Here is a 21,128-nt window from a genome sequence, read left to right as displayed (position 1 = left end):
CTGGTACAAATTTAGTAGATCATTTCCTTTGCAAATCATTATATAAATAATTTATATCTTCCCAGGTGAGTTACTCATTGCAAAGTTTGACTCATGCAAATGACCTCAAATACATGTCCGCTTACTTTGCTGTGGCAGCAACCATGTGAACTGCTTTGTACACTGTGAAACGATTTCGCTCCAGCCTGCTCATTTCATGTTTACTCTGGGCTGGAAAAGACTTTGCCAAAACATTAAAGACCATTCTTTTCACTAAATTAACATGTTCTATCTGCTTTCAGAAGATGAATCTTGACATTTCAGCTGGTTTTGTATATCAGGGGTTTTTTTGTTTTTTGTTTTTTTTTCCCTCTTGAGAGTCATACTTAGAGTTCATGAAGTTATTTTTTTCTTCAGAGTAATCTGTCATATAATGACTGCCTTGGCAAAACAACTGAAATGTGAATGTCGTGCCTAGTGAGTACCAGTCATGTTCTGTCCTGATTGTTGTTTTACTTCTCAAGAATCACTGGTGTTTAAAATGCCACTTTTCAGTTTGAACCATATATATTTGTAGCTCAATATTGCAAACAGAAGTAAGACTATTTCAAGAATGTGTGTTGTAATTGCATAGCATTTGTATGCACTTTATATTTTGCAGAAGTTAGTGAAATTAATTTATTAATCATTTTGCACTTGAAAGCTGTGGGACATAGCTTTTTGTTGTTGTTGTCTCCTTTTTTTTTTTCAGGTGAGAAAGCTAAGATATGGTAAGGCCCTATAATTCGACGATTCTACAGAGAGTTGAGGAAAAACCTAGAACTGGTTTTCCCCTGTGTCCTATACAGAGAAAAACTGGAATTTTCAATCTATTCTTATCATATTTCCTCCCATTTAATCCTCTCTACTGAGAGTTTTCTTTTTCTTTTTTAGAATATGCATTGATTTGTCTTGAAATGATCACAGAGGAAAGCCCTATCCTTTGGCAGAACCTGGTAATTTGCTTGGTGAGAGAAAGAGGAAATTATCTTAGGATAAGGTGGAGACCCCAGTTCCCCTTAAAGACTTTGAAATAGAATGGAGTTGGACATAAGAAGGCCTTAGATATACCTGTTTACATAGTAGACTTCTTCCTAATAGGGTTACATTTGTCCTCTTCTTTTTATTCCTCTTGGTCCGGAAGTAGAATGAGATCACTGTTAGAACGAGTATCCCTTGACCGCTTGTGGCCACAGGATACCAACATCAAAGAACGTAGGAATCAGGTCACCTCTTTAGGTGGGGCAAGCTGAAAGTTGGTGTGATGAAAACAGAAAGAAGTGAGTCCCCCCGTCTTTCTCAACTGATTGACAGGGAAAAATGTCGTTCTCAGTTTTGTGTGCTGATATCTGAGCAAGACCTATGGCATTTTCTTCTTTTTCATTTATTAAGTCTCCTATAAGTCTTCTTAAATAATAGGCAAATATTTGAATAGATGCTGGAGAAATTACACTGGAAAATCCTAGCCTCTAGAGTTAGAAAAGCTGAATCCTGCTGTCCCTTAAATTAATTCAGGTTGAATTAAGCATGTAATATAAATAAATTCAGTGAGTTACAAAAAGCAACATTTTGTATAGGGTTGATCAAATTTTAACTACAGTGAAACGCCATTATATGTATTCGGTCTAGATTTTCCCAAACATTTCCCTGTCACAAAGGATTATCACCTTATAGAATAAATGCTCATAGAGCAATGATTCCTCCTAAGAAAATTTTTCCTTATAAACAAACAGTTCCAAACCAGGGGTGCCTGAGCTAGATTTTGAAGTTATAAAGAAGTTTGTGTGTTTTAAAAACTTTTTAATGGCTTTATTTGGGATAGATGTAATCAACCCCCTTTTCACATTTTATGATGTGCAGGTGTTAAAAGTTGCTTTCTTACAAGTGGAGATTCAGCCTGCATTTATTTTTAAATGCAGTTATTAAAACTTTTTTTGTATTCCCCATCAATGAAATTTTTCAATGTGCACAAAATGGTGAATCATAAAACAGTTCAGCGCTTATTTTCTGTGGGTTTTAGTAAAATATTTATAAACTGACTACAGTATTTATACATCAGGATGGCAAATTTACATCGACCACAAATTTAATCACCTTTTCCATTGTGTCTGTCCTCACCTTTTCCATTGTGTCTGTCCTCAGCGCCATGCTTGTAACATTAATAGAAGGTGGACACTAGGCAAATGGTAATGAAAGAAAAAAAAAAAGTCCATTCTTTAATGAAGAATTCAGGTACATTAGCCACTTGTTATTTTATGGTCGATCGTTTTCTCTTAATGTTCATTGTTATTTGTTGGCAAAATAAAAGTGCCTTAAGTTAAAAGTTTGTTTTGAGATCCATTATAAAAAAGTCAGTATCAGTTCATAATGCATTTATTTACAAGTCCTTTTTTTGCATGTCTATTATAAATTTAATATTGTAAGTGTATTCAAGTTCATTTACATGCCTATGGCTGCCTTTGATTAAACTTCTTCCAAAAAGTAAATTCTGTCCAGATGTTGACTTTGTTCAGGTAGTTTTATTTTCTGTCAGATTACCTGGATGTAAGTTGTTGCGTAATCACTTCCAAGTGGATTCTTTGCTGTGCATCTGTATATCCCAGAATCTGAGGTTTGAGGATTCTGAATGACTAGGGTACCTTGTGGGTGAAAATGTTGAATTCCACGTGTCCTCCCTTTGTGTGCCCCTGAGAGCAGGGAGTGGTCAGGCATCTCCCATGTGATTTCTGGCTCGGGGACTCCCAGGGCCACACAGCGGAGCTGAACAGCCACGCCTGTCCTTGTGAGGACGTTCCTGGGTAGGCGATTTGTAATTCGGGGAGGGTAGGCCACAACCATTACTGGAACAGTAATCAGTGCGTGGCCAATACTGTTTTGAGCCTTACAAACATAGCTTCCTCTGTCATAAGCTGTTGCCTCTTTGATGACCAAGGTGCCGTTTTCATGCAGTATGTATTTTCCATTGATCTGAGGCCTGTCTATTACATAACCACTTGGCACAGTCCATTTGATACGTGGCTTAGGGCTTCCATCAGAGACACAGTGCAACGATAGAGTGTCTCCACTGATACTGTAAACTGTTCCTCGTGCATAAGTGACAATCACTGGCTTTTGGCCAATTTCTAATACAATTAATTTCTCAATATAGCCAACTTTATTTCTTGCTGCACACCGATATTTTCCTGCGTCGTCCCGAGTCATTTTAGAAATGATAAAAGAGCCGTTACTTGCTATTAGATACTGAGAATTTTGGGGTCCATTGGGAAATTGTGTGCCATTTGGTAAAATCCAGATTATTTCAGGTGGTGGGTTTCCATCAACAGAGCAATTCAATGCTGTGGACTTTCCAAGCTGGGCAACGATTTTTTCATTATGTGGATTTCTGAATGTCGGTCTTCTCAGCATTTCCAGTACTTCTAACTGTACCACCAGCACACTCTCTCCTCCTTCATTCCGAGCCACACAGGTAAAATTGGCTGTATCTGAAAGCCTCACATTCCTAATTTCCAAGGTTCCGTTTTTATGGACTGTGATTCTGCTTCCATAGTATGGAACTGTGAGGAAAATATTGTCTGGCATGATCCACATGATTTGAGGAGATGGTGTCCCTTTGGCTCTGCAGTCAAAGTGTTTTTTGGAATGCCTCACCGCTGTGGCTTTAATGATGGTTTTATCTGTATACAGACCATTGATTAATGGAGGTTTGGAGACAACGTCCAGTTTGTACATTTTGGTGTCATCCCCACTGGGATTTCGTGCCACACATACGTACTCTCCAGAATCGAGCAGTTTCACTCTGTTGATGGACAAAGACCCATTGGCATGAAATGTGTACCTGTCCTTAGAGAATGAAATCATGTCATTGGAAGGCAGCAACCAAAATATTTTTGGCTTGGGTTCCCCAGTGACCTCACAGTCAAGGACGGCTGTGTCTCCAGCCTTGACTCTCGTGCTGGTCTTGTAACCCTGCCGGATCCGTGGGGTGGCTGTTATGACTGTTAGGTGGACTTTCATTTCATCCTTCCCTAGAGTGTTCTGGGCATGGCAAGTGTAATCGCCTTCCTCTGCCATCCCAACTCTGTTGAAGTATAAGGTTCCGTTGTCGAAGAGGGTGAACCTCCTGGTGCTGTGGCCACTGTCGTCGGCCTGCATGGCGTTATTTATCATCGTCCCATCAGGCAGACTCCAGGATATCTCGGGCACTGGTGAGCCGGAAGCCATGCAATCGACTTGGAAGTCTTTCCCGTGAAACACTTGCTTTTTAAAATGTTGCTTGTGGTCAATTTTGGCAGGTTTCCGTCTTAGGCTGACGTGCATCAGGGTCAGATCGTCCCCCATCTTGTTTCTCGCCACACACAAGTAGTCTCCACCGTCTTTTTCTGTTACTGATCCAATAAACAGGGATCCATTTGGGTAGACTTGGATGCGGCTGCCCATTCTGAGGAAAGAAGAGACTGATTGAGTATGCAGGTATTAACAAGGGGTGGGAGACTTATTTACACAGGATTAGCTTTATGGACATTTTCTTCAACTGTTGCAATGGAATTAAAATCACTGTCTTTTAAGCTATTCTGAAAGATGAAATTAGCTGAACAGATATGATTTAGTGCAGACAAGCAGTATGTCTTAGATGGACTTCAAATGAATCTCCTTTGCATTTCAATTAAAAAGAATTTTAATGGTGACGAGAATATTAGAAATACCAGTTTCCTAGACCCATGACTGTCTTGACCACTTCACACATCAAATGATCATTTTGTGATATACGTCAGTAAAGAACAACTTTCATACAAATTTACTTAGAAAAGATACCAGGTTTTCCTTTTTAAAGAGATATTAGTAATCAGTTATTTGGTTAGAAAATGAGTTTTACTTTTTTTTATAAAGAGAGAAAATGCCAAGGTAAGGCACATTAGAAGCTTACCAAAGCATCTGTCTCTGCGGGCAGCTGTACCGTGACTCTCGTCTCTGCATTATATTGAACTGCGTGAAGACCATTTTTCTCTCTGAAGCCACTACACAGCCTGCTATTACCACATGGAACCATCAGGTGGCAGATCTTTCCTGGTAAAACTAAATCTAGTTTTTCAAAAAGACCAGTGGAAACTGAGTAACTGCTAAAAACGCAATCAAAAACACCCATAGGTGGAAATCTCCGTACATGTTTTTCTTCCTAGTGTTTTTGGCAACATGAGCTAAGCAGGTGGGTGAAACAAGAGAGAAAAGTGTGGATGACCTTTCATAGCATAACTGCTAAGCAAGTCAAACAGCCTCAAGTCATTTTTTACCTTCAAGAAAACATACCATAAGTAGGAAGAGTGTTTGTTGTAGGACAACTTACAAGTGCTGATTTTTTTTTTCCCTCAAGCCTGGAAAGAAGTTGTCTTGCATATAAACCAAAGGAAGGTCACCATAATGGATGCACTTAATAAAAGGAATGGGAACTACAAGGGTCTTTGCATTCATTTCTTAATCTTTAGGTAGTTCCCCACTATACAGCCAAAAAGAAAAAAAAAGATACTTAGACAGACGTAGTAACTTGCCCTTTTCACCACGCTCCACTGCCACCTGCTATCAATCATTCTTTCCTAATGCTTTCTAAGAGCTCTGTTTCTCAAACTTGGGGGCACATTAAAATCATTTGTATAAAATAGTGCTCTTGCCTGGCTCCCACCTCCAGAATTTCTGACTTAATTGGTGTGGAGTGTGACCTTGGCCTCAGGACTCAGTTCTCCAAATGACTCATGTGCAGCAGAGTCTAAGAACCACTGCTCTAAATCTTGGTATTTAAGGCAGTTCCCTCATTACCTGCATCAGAATTACATGGGGTCTAATTTAAGATGCATATTTCCTGGTTTCACTGTTCAGAGATTCTGATCCAATAGATCTAGCCAGGGATCCGGGAACCCACTGTTTGACAAACTTCCCAGGAGACTCTATGAACATTAAAGTTTGCGAAACAGTCTCAAATTTGAGTGTGCGCTATAATCATCTGGACAGCTTTTAAGAACACAGATTGCATGTCAAAACACAGAATCGGAATCAAGTTCTCAGGCGATGGTAACGCTCTTGGTAGGAGGACAACGCTTTGAAAACCAATGACTCAAAATGACCTTTTCTCACTCCAAAATCTGATGCATCTGGAAGTTGTAATATATAAAAAGAACTGTAACTGTTTCCTTTATAAACTGATATTTTTAAGGGAAAATTTACTTTTGAAAGTGGAAGTTTTCCCTGAGTAAAAGAAAGGGAATTCTTTATGAAAATTAATGCACAGGCAAGCATCTGCAGTCCTTTAGAGCAGTGTTTCTTGGACCTTATTGTGCATGTGATTCACCTGGGGATCTTTTTAAAATGCAGATTCTGATTCTGCCCATCTGGGATGGGGCCTGAGTTTCTGTTCTTGTAACAAGCCCCCAGGTCATGAGAAGCAAGGTTCCAAAGAAGAGGAAACACAATTCTGTCCTGAAACACAGGTCACGTAAGTCATATTTAAAGTCATGGAGGTAGACCAGTAGTGCTCTAAGTCTGAGATGATTAAAAAAAAAAATCAGAAAAGGCAATGTTCAGCTGACAACTAGGCTTTAAAAAAGTAAAAAGTTTTGCTTATTTTGTTGATGGTGGCATAGACTTGGATGAGCATAGCTATGATGAAAATTTTAATTTTTAGAATCTAAAATAAATTCAGACTTACAGAGCCAAGAAGTGGCAACAGGAAGGACTTTTTTTTTTTTTTAACAGCAGAAGTGCCCTTTTAATTTCTCTTGACATCTAAAGCATCTAAGTAAAGAGTATTCTTGCCTTTCTGAGTGGGTTAGTTGCAGAATAATCACTGAAGCGTTCAGTTAGCATATACGTTTAGTTCATTATAAAAGAAAAGAATGACAGTACCTCTAGTGGACCTGTGATAGCACCTGTGATCTTACACACTCTGTTGCCTCTTGCAAAATATGAACAATCTTTCTGTGTTCCATAAGTGTTTTCCCAAGGCAAAATATAAACAGCCTACCTAATATCTTTGCTATTAAACTCTGAAAGATTTGTTGGACTACCTAGGTCGAGGTTTATTGGTCGAGATTTATTCTGAGATGCTAATGTGTTTTAGACATTCCTTTGGATTAACTTTTTAAGACATTCCCTTACATTTTTTCACACCTCTTCCATTCTTAAAAATTGACCTAGTGCCCAGTAAATATTTTAGACATTGTTTTTACAACCTAAAATTAGAAATTTATCTGTTATTCCCATCACAAGTGTAATGCCTTCTACACTTCTTGCATTGGTTTCTGCATGGGTAGTGAAATTGTATTCAGAAGTACACAGAATAATGAGCAGTCTCTGGGTAAATGAGAATCACCTTCATGTGCTTCAGGGTGATTAAATAGACATACTGATATTATTATATACAAAAACTGGTAAGCTATTGAAAATATTTGATGCTACAAATGGGTATATGTATAGTAGATAACAAGCATAAACATGTGACTTGTGAAGTTTACATTTCATAACCCAGCAGTTTTAAATTTTAAATCTAAATTTCAATTTAAAATTTAGGTAATTTTCATGACTTATTTGAAAATTAACATTTACTTTGGAGTTAAAGATCCCAAGTTAAATTCCTTAACTATATCCATTACCAACTTATAGTTTGACACTAGAAAAAAATCTATTCTTTTAAGCATAAACTCATGTATAATTTCTCTTGCATGGATATTTTCTATTAATAAATAAACATGGAGGCAGAGTCAAGATGGCAGCATGGGAAGATGCAGAGTTAGCGTTTCCCCACAACTGTGGCACCTACTGGCCGCCGGTAGGGGACTCTGACACCCAAGGAGACGGGAGGAACCCCAAAGTGAACCGGTAGGATGTAGGGGGACTGAGGGGAGGAGGTGAAGTAGAGGCCAGACAGGATCAGTGACCCTGAGGCCGGGGAGATCAGGAGAGGCAGGCAGGAGGGGCCACCCCAGACCGGAGGAGTGGAGGGCAATTGCCCCACCCACTCGGGCACAGGGAGCATGCTGAGCTCCCAGGCCGACCCCCTGCCCTCCAAACCCCGCTCCAGGCCACGTGGGTCCTTAGGGGCATAGGAGGGAGGCTGGGGAGATCAGGAGAGGCAGGTGGGAGGGGCCCTCTGGGAGGAGCGGGAGAGGAGCAGAGGGCGTTTGAGCCCAGAAAGCCTGCTGGACTCCCAGGTGAGGTCCCCTGCCCTCTGAGAGCAGGGGTAGGGAGCACGCCTGGGCCCCTTCTGTTCCTTGAGCCTAAGCTCCACCCCCCCACACAGCCCCCAGGGCCTTTTCCAGCCCTGTCAGTGGTCCTGAGCATTGGCCCTGCCCACCACCCAAAGCTCAACCTTGCTTAGATCCTGCCCTCCACAGCCAAGGCCTTTTCCAGCCTTTTTTTTTTTCCCCTCCTCCTCTTTTTCACTATTGTGGTACTGTTGTACCGTCTGGTTGTTGATTCATCTATACTTTTATTTTTCTATTCCTAACGTATCTGTTAGTTTCCTAGTCTAATTTTTTTACTTTGTTATTGTGGGGTTTTTTTGGCCACCCCAGGCAGCTTACAGGATCTCGGTTCATGAGCCCACGGGTGGGCCAAAGCTCCTGCAGTGGGAGCTCTGAGTCCGAACCACTGGACTGACAACCTCAGACCCCAGGGAATATTCATCAGAGTGAGGTCCTACAGAGTTCCTCATCTCAGCACCAAGACCCAGCTCTACACAGGAGCCTACAAAGCCCAGTGTTAGAAGCCTCAGGCCAACCAACCAGTAAGAGAGGAACACAATCCCACTCATAAAAAAAAAAAAAAATGAGATGGCAAAAAAATATGTCACAGATGAAGGAGCAAGGCAAAAACCTACAAGACCAAATAAATGAAAAGGAAATAGGCAATCTACCTGAAAAATAATTCAGAGTAATGATAGTAAAGATGATCCAGAATCTCGGAAATAGAATGGAGGCACGGATTGAGAAAATACAAGAAATGTTTAACAAAGATCTAGAAGAACTAAAGAACAAATAAACAGAGATGAACAACATAATAACTGAAATGAAAAATACGCTACAAGGAATCAATAACAGAATAACTGAGGCAGAAGAACGAATAAGTGACCTGGAAAACAAAACAGTGGAAATAATGGCTGAGGAGCAGAATAAAGAAAAAAGGAATGAAAAGAATTGAAGACAATCTCAGAGACTTCTGGGAAAACACAAAATGCACCAACATTCGAATTATAGGGGCTCCTAGAAGAAGAAGAGGAAAAGAAAGAGTCTGAGAAAACACTTGAAGAGATTATAGTTGAAAACTTCCCTAACCTGGGAAAGGAAATAGTCACCCAAGTCCAGGAAGCACAGGATAAATCCTAGGAAAAACACACCAAGACACATATTAATCAAACTAACAAAAATTAAAAGAAATATTAAAAACAGCAAGGGAAAAAACAAACATACAAAGGAATCCCCATAAGGTTATCAGCTGATTTTTCAGTGGAAACTCTGCAGGCCAGTAGCAGGATGCACTTAAAGTGATGAAAGAGAAAAACCTACAACCAAGATTACTCTACGCAGCAAGGATCTCATTCAGAATCGATGGGGAAGTCAAAAGCTTTTCAGACAAGCAACAGCTAAGAGAACTCAGCACCACCAAACCAGCTTTACAACAAATGCTAAAGAAACTTCTTTAAGCGGGAAACACAAGACAAGAAAAAGACCCACAAAAACAAACCCCAAACAATTAAGAAAATGGTAATAGGAACATACATATCAATGATAACCTTGAATGTAAATGGATTAAATGCCTCAACAAGAAGACACAGACTGGCTGAATGGATACGAAAACAAGACCCATCTATATGCTGTCTACAAGAGACCCACGTCAGACCACTTCAGGGACACATACAGACTGAAAGTGAAGGGATGGAATAAGATATTCCATGCAAATGGAAATCAAAAGCTGGAGTAGCAATACTTGTATCAGATAAAATAGACTTTAAAATAAAGACTGTTACAATAGATAAGGAGGGACACTACATAATGATCAAAGGATCAATCCAAGAAGATGTAACAATTATAAATATTTATGCACCCAACATAGGAGCACCTCAGCACATAAGGCAAATGCTAACAGCCATAAAAGGGGAAATTGACAGTAACACAATAATAGTAGGGGACTTTAACACCCCATTTACACCAATGGACAGATCGTCCAAACAGAAAATAAATAAGGAAACACAAGCTTTAAATGACACAAGAGACCGGATAGGTCTAATTGATATTTATAGAACATTCCACCCAAGAGTGGTAGAATACACTCTCTTCTCAAGTGCATATGGAACATTCTCCAGGACAGATCACATCTTGGGTCACAAATCAAGCCTTGGAAAATTTAAGAAAATTGAAATCATATCAAGCATCTTTTCTGACCACAATGCTATGAGATTGGAAATCAATTTCAGGAAAAAAAACAAAAAACACAAACACATGGAGGCTAAACAATATGTTACTAAGTAACCAAGAGGTCACTGAAGAAATCAAAGAGGAAATCAAAAAATACCTAGAGACAAATGACAATGAAAACACGATCCAAAACCTATGGGATGCAGCAAAAGCAGTTCTAAGTGGGAAGTTTATAGCTATACAAGCCTACCTCAAGAAACAAGAAAAATCTCAACTAAATCTAACCTTATGCCTAAAGGAACTACAGAAAGAAGAACAAACAAAACCCTAAGTTCGCAGAAGGAAAGAAATCATAAATATCAGAGCAGAAATAAGGAAATAGAAACAAAGAAAACAATAGCAAAGATCAATAAAACTAAAAGCTGGTTCTTTGAGAAGATAAACAAAATTGATAAACCATTAGCCAGACTGATCAAGAAAAAAAGGAAGAGGACACAAATCAATAAAATTGGAAATGAAAAAGGAGAAATCACAACTGACACTGCAGAAATATAAAGCATTATAAGAGACTACTACAGGGCTTCCCTGGTGGCGCAGTGGTTGAGAGTCCTCCTACCGATTCAGGGGACATGGGTTCATGCCCCGGTCCGGGAGGGAAGATCCCACATGCCGTGGAGCGGCTAGGCCCATGAGCCATGGCTGCTGAACCTGCACGTCCGGAGCCTGTGCTCTGCAGCGGGAGAGGCCACAACAGTGAGAGGCCCGCGTACCGCAAAAAAAAAAAAAAAGAAGACTACTACAAACAACGATATGCCAATAAAATGGGAAACCACAAAGAAATGGACAAATTCTTGGAAAGGTACAATTTTCCAAGACTGAACCAGGAAGAATTAGAAAATATAAACAGACCTATCACAAGTGATGAAATTGAAATTGTAATTTAAAATCTTCCAACAAACAGAAGGCCAGGACCAGATGGCTTCACAGGCCAATTCTATCAAACATTTAGAGAAGAGCTAACACAGATCCTTCGCAAAATCTTCCAAAAAATTGCAGAGGGAGAAACACTCCCAAATTCATTCTACGAAGCCACCATCACCCTGACACCAAAACCAGAAAAATATATCACAATAAAAGAAGACTACAGGCCAATATCACTGACGAACATAGGTGAAAAAATCCTGAACAAAATGCTAGCAAACAGAATCCATCAGCACATTAAAAGGATCATACCCCAGGATAACGTGGGATTTATCCCAGGGTTACAAGGATTCCAATATACGCAAATTAATCAAGTGATACACCACATTAACCAATTAAGGGATAAAAACCATGTGATCATCTCAATAGATGCAGAAAAAGCTTTTGAAAAAATTCAACACCCATTTATGATAAAAACTCTCTGGAAAATGGGCATAGAGGGAAACTACCTCAACATAATAAAGGCCATATATGACAAACCCACAGCAAGCATCATACTCAGTGGTGAAAACTGAAAGCATTTCCACTAGGATCAGGAACAAGACAAGGATGTCCACTCTCGCCACTCTTATTCAACATAGTTTTGGAAGTCCTGGCCGCAGCAATCAGAGAAGAAAAAGAAATAAAAGGAATACAAATTGGAAAAGAAGGAGTAAATCTGTCACTGTTTTATGATGACATGATACTATACATAGAAAATCCTAAAGATGCCACCAGAAAACTACCAGAGCTAATCAGTGAATTTGGTAAAAGTGACAGGGTGCAAAATTAATGCACAGAAATCTCTGGCATTCCTATACACCAACAATGAAAAAAATCAGAAAGAGAAATTCAGCCAACACTCCCATTTACCACTGCAACAAAAAGAATAAAATACCTAGGAATAAACCTGCCTAAGGAGGCAAAAGACTCGTACTCAGGAAACTATAAAACACTGATGAAAGAAATCAAAGATGATATAAACAGATGGAGAAATATACCACGTTCTTGGATTGGAAGAATCGATATTGTGAAAATGAGTATACTACCCAAAGCAATCTACAGATTCAATGCAACCCCTATCAAACTACCAATGGCATTCTTCACAGAATTAGAACAAAAAAATTTACAATTCGTATGGAAATAAAAAAGACCCCGAATAGCCAAAGCAATCTTGAGAAAGAAAAACGGAGTGGGAGGAATCAGGCTCCCTGACTTCGGACTATACTACAAAGCTACAGTAATGAAGACAATATTGTACTGGCACAAAAACAGAAATATAGATCAATGGAACAGGATAGAAAGCCCAGAGATAAACCCACCCACATATGGTCACCTTATCTTTGATAAAGGAGGCAAGAATATACAATGGAGAAAAGACAGCCTCTTCAATACATGGTGCTGGGAAAAGTGGACAGCTACATGTAAAAGAATGAAATTAGAATACTACGTAACACCATATACAAAAATAAACCCCAAATGGATTAAAGACTTAAATGTAAGACCAGACACCAGACACTATAAAACTCTTAGAGGAAAACAGGAAAAACACTCTTTGACATAAACCATGGCAAGATCTTTTTTGACCCACCTGCTAGAGTAACAGAAATAACAAAAATAAACAAATGGGACTTAATTAAACTTAAAAGCTTTTGCACAGCAAAGGAAACCATAAACAAGACAAAAAGACAAACCTGAGAATGGGAGAAAATATTTGCAAATGAAACAATAAACAAAGGCTTAATCTCCAAAATACACAAACAGCTCATGGAGCTCAATATCAAAAAAACAATCCAGTTAAAAAATGGGTGGAAGACCTAAATAGACATTTTACCAAGGAAGACATACAGATGGCCAAGAGGCACATGAAAAGATGCTCAACATCACTAATTATTAGAGAAATGCAAATCAAAACTACAAGGAGGTATCACCTCACACCAGTCAGAATGGCCATCATCAAAAAAATCTACAAACAAGAAATGCTGGAAAGGGTGTGGTGAAAAGGGGACCCTCCTGTACTGTTGGTGGGAATATAAATTGATAAAACCACTATGAAAAACAGTATGGAGGTTCCTTAAAAAACTAAAAATAGAACTACCGTATGACCCAGCAATCCCACTACTGGGCATATACCCTGAGAAAACCATAATTCAAAGAGAGACATGTACCACAATGTTCATTGCAGCTCTATTTACAATAGCCAGGACATGTAAGCAACCTAAGTGTCCATCGACAGACGAAAGGATAAAGAAGATGTGACAAATATATACAGTTGAATATTACTCAGCCATAAAAAGAAACAAAACAGTTCTTTGGAGTGAGGTGGATGGACCTAGAGTCTGTCATACAGAGTGAAGTAAGTCAGAAGGAGAAAAATACCATATGCTAATGCATATATATGAAATCTAAAAAAAAAAAAAATTGGTACTGATGAACCTAGTTGCAGGGCAGGAATAAAGAGGTAGACGTAGAGAATGGACTTGAGGACACGGGGTGCGAGTGCGAAGCTGGGGCGAAGTGAGAGCAACATTAACATATATTCACGACCGAACATAAAATCGTTGGCTGGTGGGAAGCAGCCACATAGCACAGGGAGATCAGCTCGGTGCTTTGTGATGCCTAGAGGGGTGGGATAGGGACGGTGGGAGGGAGGCTCAAGAGGGAGAGGATATGGGGATATGTGTATGCATGTGACTCATTCGCTTTGTTGTGCAACAGAAACTAATACAGTATGGTGAAGCAGTTATACTCCAATAAGGATCTATTAAAAATAAATAAATAAACAAACATATAAAATGGAAATGTTCATCCCCATCTTTTCTGTCATATTATGAAACATCATTGTATGAAGTCATGTAAATGGCAAAAATTAATAGTTATAAACTTATTTTTCAAAGAGATTTAATGTGTATAGAAAACAGTTAAAATCACTATTAATATGCCTGTAACAGGAGATACTAGAGAAAGTGTGTATGTGTATATATGTGTCTGACACCGTCAGAGTGATTGGAGGTCCTGAATACATTTCACTTTGTGAAGGCCTTAATGCTGTGACTTTCATAAAGTGCTTTGCAGTTTTAGGGTAGAATAAATTAAGTATAGATTGCACTAAAATTGAAAATGCTTTACTAGGAGACTCTGAAGAGTGAAATAATGAAGTGCATCTCTCCAGAACTTGATTGCTTTACAACATTCCCTCTTATTTTTGGATAGAAAAATTATAAATACATTTACACAGGTACCATTTTAAAACTGTCACAAGTATGGAAGCAAATGAGATTTTTTATCCTTCTTTTTAACTATATAAACTCAGGAAGAAGCTGGCCCTTAGAGTATGGCATGTAAGAAACTTGGTTTTTATATAATTTGTATTATTTTGTATTAGTCGCAAAACGATTGGGTTTTCTTTAGAGCGAGTTACTTTTCTGTGCAGAGTCTGGGCGCTCTCTAACACAGCTGCTACTCTCACCCCTTTTACCACTTCAGAAGTTGTACGGCTAAATAAAGAAGATAATCTCAACAGAAAGGTATGGTTTACCTGTGCCACTGGTCGACGACAGCCTTGGATGGTAGCCTCCAGATTATTTTCGGTTTTGGCTCCCCAATGGCTGAGCAGTTTAGTAGTAATTTGTCCCCCAGATTCACCTCCATCCATTTCTGGGATGCAAATTCTATCCTGGGGATGGTCTCTCGTTCTTCCACTGTAAGAATTACCACCCTTCTCTCTGAGCCAGTGGAGCTGGTAGCAATGCATTCATAAGTGCCCCGGTCTGAAGAGGCTATGTTTCTTATAAACAGAGTTCCATTTGAAAATAAGAACTTGGAATTGATGAATTGTAATGGTTTCACTTCGGTGCCATCAGAGAGGACCCAGTGAACACCGGGCTGAGGAGTTCCTTTTGCAGTACAGGGCAGTTTCAAACTTTCACCCCAAGTCCCTGCAATAACTTGCCTCTTTTGTTCTAGAATAACAGGTGGGGCCGCAATAACTTGTATTTTAACCAGCAGTGCATCCTGGCCCACTGGGTTGCTGGCCACGCATTTGTAAAAGCCCCTGTCATAAATGCTGAGATTGTGGATGACCAGCGTTCCGTCAGATGTCACCAGGGCCTGCCTGTTCCCCTCGAATGATTCAGAGACCACTGTTTGGTTTGCAAGAATCCAGGAAATTGTAGGGCTGGGCCTGCCTTCAGCTCTGCACTTCAGTTCCACTGTGCTTCCGGAATGGACTGTGATCTCCTTAGTATGTCTCTCCAGGATCCTGGGGGGATAGGAAACCACGGACAAGGTGACATGAAGGCGGTCTGTGCCAAATGGATTGGATGCTGAGCACAGGTACTGTCCACGGTCCTGAATGTCCACCCTCTGTATGGACAGGGTGCCATTGGGGAGCACCTGGAACCTGCTATTCTGTTTCCTCTTAGACAAATCAAGTCCTGATAAGAAGAAAGAAATTTATAGCCATAGGTCATCAAAGTTTAGATAGTAAACATAAATTGCTCACATGGAAGTCTCAAGAGGAAAGCTATCTTTTTGTTATGCTACTGGGAAAAAATATATTTAAAATTAAGACACCTAGTCTTCAGATTACTAAAGTTATTTCTGGATTTTTTTAAACCCTATTTTTAATGTAAAAGCCAGATGCTTCAACACAATGACCATTCACAATTTCTTTGTATCTGCTTTCAAAGCATTTCAAAAAAATGGTCTTAACATATGTTTTAAAACCTTCTAATGAGCAAAAAGCCATGCATATATCAAATAAGGATATGAATTGTTTGAGTCTTGGAGAAATCTGATGTTGATGTTGATTATTTGGATACATAAACCCAAAACATAACACAATGTTTTCCTTGTTTTGTAACTAAAGAAGATGAAGCATAAAGAAACAGTTTCAAATACCTGATGAGACTCTGGTCCAGTGGATAGTGGGCATGGGATTCCCAACAGCTTCACAAGGAAGAAAGGCATCTGAGTTAGCTGGAACAGTAAAACTTGCCGCTCTTCCTCCAACTATTCTGGGCCTTTCAAATATATTCCTAGATAAAGAATCCAAGGGAAGGAATTTGGAAGTTGTTATTTTCTGAATTGGTGTCTTATCAGAGCTACTTTTCTTTGCATTCTTCTGTATATCCCAATTTGAAGCTTGAGTGGTGTCCTCTGGCAGATCTGGAGTGGGCAGTATGCTCACTACTGGCTTTTTGACCTTTTCAGCCATTTCTGGGTGTGACTTGTGCCAAAAGTGGTTTTCTGACCAGGGAGAGGGAGTCAACTTAGAATTCTGTGATTTAGCTGTTATTAGTGCTGGCATAGAAGTAGAACCTAACAGATTGGAGTAGATAAAGTGGGTGATTCCAATTGTGAACTTGGCATTTGGGAGAGTTTGGGGAGATGTTACTGCTAATTGCTGTGGATGAGCATTATGCTTTGAGGATTCATGTGACTTGACCATTGTACTCGTCATCATCCTGAAAATGGGAGTTGCCATATTGTGAGCAACTGCACTTTGGTTACTCAAGGGAGGGGAGGTGGGAATTGGCATTGGAGTGGCACTGGCGCTCAGGAAGGGTGGAACAGTTGAGTGTCTAAGGATTGTGTTCCTAGTGGCAGCACTCTGGTGTAGTTTGCTGGACAAAGTGGTTTCAGAAGCAGCTGTGCTCTTCAAAGTCCGACTACTCTTCTGGGGTTGTTCTTCAAGTACATCTGTCAGACTAAAGGTTCTTGGATGAAGACCAATTGTGCTTGAAATTTCTTTTATGTTTTCTAGAAGAGAATGAGTGAGAGCAGACACACTGGGTTTGGTTGAAGTTTCAGCTGCGGTTAGAACAGGAAGCATCACAGTGGTGGGTGTAATGAAGCCAGAAATCTGGCTGGGAGAGTTATTTGGGTCATTCCTATTCTTTTGAGGCTCCTTTATTCTTTGTACTTTTCGTGCCCTGGGTCTGGTTATTTGGGCTTTGTTGATAATGACAGATGCAGGGGCAGTAGGAGTAGTTGTCAGCATGGCTGTTTTCAGTGATATGAAATCTGTACTTGATTCTTTGCTTGAGCTACTAGGACGTGTAGGGTAAACAGGTGGGAAGAGCAGCTCCTTCACTGTTGGGAGACTTATACGACTGTGTGTTTTAGTGGTACTGTGGTGAGTTGTAGCTGATGTTACGGATGGAATTTGCATCACACTTGCTGAGAGTGTTGTGAAATGGAAGGGGGAAACTTTATCTGTGGGTAAAGCAGGAGATATTTTAGGAAGAACCAAGTCTGTGCTTTTTTGAGAACCAAATTTTTGCTGATTCTTTAGCTTTTCTTTTTGGATATGGTTATTTACAAAGATATGATGCCAGGGAATTTTCCTTCTTGAAAATCTTGTAATGGCTATAGTAGTAGGCATAGGTGGCTTGATGGTGGGACCTGGAAGTGGCGATAGAATCACTGAATCTCTTTTAGCTTCACTGGCTTTAGACACGCTTGGGGAACTAATATTTGTTGCATGAGTCATAACTGCACAAGTTGGAGTCACTTGGGTACTTTCAGCACTGAAATATTTTATTGTCGGTGTTGTTTTCTCAACATCTACATTTGGTTTTTTCTCAAATAGTAATGATGGATTGTGGACTAGAGTTGTAGATTCTTCTGCTATGACTCTGGCAATTTTAGCTTCAGGGAGGGTGATGGGGGAAGACCTTGGAAAAGGCAATGCTGCTGCAGCAGTGGTGAGTCCTTCTCTGGGAGAACAGGATGGGCATTCCACATTGTGCTCTGTGGCTGAAAATGCAGTGGTTCTTTCTACAGAAGAACTTCTGAGTGTTGGCCTCACAAAGCTGTATCCATGCTGTCGGAAGATTGGAGTTCGCCCCCTGCTCCAAATTTTCCTCCGTCTTCCAAAGTGTTTGGACAGTGGAGTGTTAATTGTACTATTTCTAGGAATGTGTAACTGAGAATGATGAGCAGCAGTGTATGGGTCTGAAGGGAGCTTGGAGGTGTTAGGTTTTTGAGTAACGTGAGAATGGGAATGATGGCTCCAGGGTTCGCTGACTCCTATTACAGACGTCTGATGACTATTGGTGGCATTTACTGATCCTAATAATACATCAGCTTTGCTGTTAGCACTGCCCAGAATTTTGATATGGACATCTTTGATTGTAGTAGCCCCCGCTGTTACTGGGGGTGCACTTTGCAAATGCTCTCTTTTTCTCTCCATGTCGTCAGCATCCTGAAATTGACTTGCTTCAGGTAGTAGAGGAGAGATAGTAGATACATTTCGGTTGGTTGTGCCTTGTATTTTGCTTGATGTGTTTGCGTTCATATTCTTTGACATGGCTTTAGTTTTAATAGTAGTAGATGGTTTGAAACCTCTTGGTTTTTCAGGCAGTAGTATCTGTGGACTCACAAATGGGGAGACTTGGGCGCCAGCAGTTATACTTGTCACAGGGCTATCAGATGATTTTCTGGAATCAGCAGTCACTGTCCTTGCCAGAACACTGGGAGCTTTAGTTGCCAGGACCATAAATTCCTCATCTGGAGGGAGCATGCCTGATGAGTCTACTTCCTCACCAGGTATTTCCAGGAGTTGGGTGACCAGTGGAGGTGGCTTTGTTATGGTATTTTCTCGTTTCTCTGGCATCATATTCTTTTTAGCTTTCTCCAGTAGTGCTGCCCAGTGTTGTGGGTCAATTCTCCGAGCAGAGGGAGGGAACTGCCTCCTGTGTTCTCTGAAACGTCGGCTGGTTGCATCTCCACGCCGCTGGGCTATTAACACCCCATGCTTAGGATTCTTACTTGTGATTGAGACTTGTTTTCCAGCCTCAGCCCTCACTGGAGCAGATGTGGGGAGTTGTGCAGCTGGTGGGTCCTTAAGCTGAGCAATGGAATTGGGCTCATCAAACCCAGATCCATCTGTTTCTACATTATGCTCCACTGTCTGTTGCCCTTTTATTTTGACTGAAACTTTGTTAATTAAAAAATCGATCCCTGATGGGTTGGCTGCTACACAACGATAATGACCCTGGTCTTTTTGAGTCACCTGTAATATTCTTAACGTGCCATTGTTAAGAATTTGCTTATCTCTTGAGGACTGATGGAGCACAGTGTTTCCTGGAAGAACCCAGCTGACAGAGGCATCTGGGATACCCGTAGAATGGCATGGAAGGTCAAGTGTTTCACCAATGGAAACTATATGACGAGCTCCATTTTCCTGATAAGCTTCTATGTAGGGCTCTACCACGGTAATCCTATAGGTGAGAATATCTGCATCATCGTAATTGGTGCTTATGCAGTGGTATATGCCTGTGTCAAAACTATCAGCCATCTGGAGTTCCAGTTTTCCACTTTTGTCTATCAGGATTCGTCCATCCTCACTAACGTAAGGGGCTCTCACTTTACTTCCATCAGCTAGAAGCCACTCCAGTTGTGGGGGAGGGTCTCCTTGGCTGGGGCAATCTAGGTCAAAGGTCCCACCGACCAAAACAGTGCGTTCCTGCCTAGTATTGTTATCCCTGGAAATCATGGTCCATTTTTGTTTCTCTGGCTTCATCTCTGCCCTTGGTAAAGTGACTTGGGCATCGCTGGAGTACTGGATCTGTAGTGTACTGAGTGTGGTGGCAGTTCTGTTTAGCTGCAAGGAAATTTGGTCTTGCATTAACCAAGAGGGATCTGCTCTGAGATCAGCCTCGATGTTGGTAAAGATGTCTTCAGGCTGCAGTACCACCTGTTTATACTTGTAGCAGAGATGTGGTGTTTCAGTGAGCAAGTGGCTCCTTTCTAGGATCAGAGGAGAGTCACTGTACAAAGCCAGCACTTTCCACACTGGCTGAATGTGACTGTAATCTATGTTACACACCAGAAATGTTGAAAAAGATGCATTTAGCATGATGTAGTCATTTTCTGCAGTGAATGCAGTGGATGATGTCGTTGAGGGCTTTTGGATACTGCAGATCATGTTAGCTTCGTTTCCAGACTGGTCTGTCATATTCAAAGTCAGGGAGCCGAAGGGTGCCATGAAATCTTGGAGAGAGATGGACACAGAAACACTATCTTCCAGAATAGTCAGGCTCTTCAATTTCAGGGAGGGGTCAATGGTTGGCTTGGCACACTGGAAAGCTGCAGCTGGGACCATAACTAAGGGCCTGCCTTTAGAGGTCCTGGGGTTCATGCAATGTGGACATTGCTGAGGACTGGAGGGACTTCTGTCTTTTTTGCATTTTATTATATCTAGAAAAAATGACAATTGAATTATTGCCAGTTGTGGCTTCTTTATGAATTAACATTTAAACATTTTGAATAAGTAGCTTTTGCTAGAATTTAAAACAACAATTTAGAAATTTTAGTGTTTTGTCCTTTTTTGTTGTTGTCTTTGGATTGATTTCTGAAAACAAATTGTCCATATACCCTGCCACAATATCATATCCATAGGTACAAGGATTTTGTCTGTCTTGTTAACTGCTATATTTCCCATGCCTATAAAGTACCTGATATATATTTAGTTCTGTTTCCCCATTTTAATGTTTTAAGACTCAGAGACCTTCACTGTCCTTTAAATGATAACCTGTTTGATAAATTACCATTTATAAGTCCTTGGATATCATTAAGAACCCAAGTTTCTGTCCATTACCAAAAAGAACAATGAGGGCCTCCCTGGTGGCGCAGTGGTTGAGAGTCCGCCTGCCGATGCAGGGGATACGGGTTCGTGCCCCGGTCTGGGAGGATCCCACATGCCGCGGAGCGGCTGGGCCCGTGAGCCGTGGCCGCTGGGCCTGC

The 21,128-nt window shown here is 40.4% G+C and overlaps 1 protein-coding gene across 1 annotated transcript in view; it reads right to left on the bottom strand.

The window, feature by feature from the left end:
* Nucleotides 1-2,151: 2,151 nt before the first annotated feature.
* The window catches only part of IGSF10 (immunoglobulin superfamily member 10), a 38,630-nt gene continuing 19,653 nt past the window's right edge, over nt 2,152-21,128 (bottom strand). Inside the window, exons 5-7 of the mRNA XM_081234366.1 lie at nt 16,278-20,582; nt 14,914-15,811; nt 2,152-4,456 (exon numbers count right to left, since the gene is read on the bottom strand). Of these exons, the coding sequence (XP_081090492.1) occupies nt 2,548-4,456; nt 14,914-15,811; nt 16,278-20,582 (7,112 nt within the window). The 3' untranslated portion in view covers nt 2,152-2,547. The remainder of the gene's footprint in view (nt 4,457-14,913; nt 15,812-16,277; nt 20,583-21,128) is intronic.

Source organism: Mesoplodon bidens (assembly GCF_964165515.1).
Source record: "Mesoplodon bidens genome assembly, chromosome: 5".
In the NCBI taxonomy this organism is placed as follows: Eukaryota; Metazoa; Chordata; class Mammalia; order Artiodactyla; family Ziphiidae; genus Mesoplodon; species Mesoplodon bidens.
The sequence above is the reverse complement of the archived record's forward strand: the minus strand, read 5'-3'. Positions and strand labels throughout refer to the sequence as shown.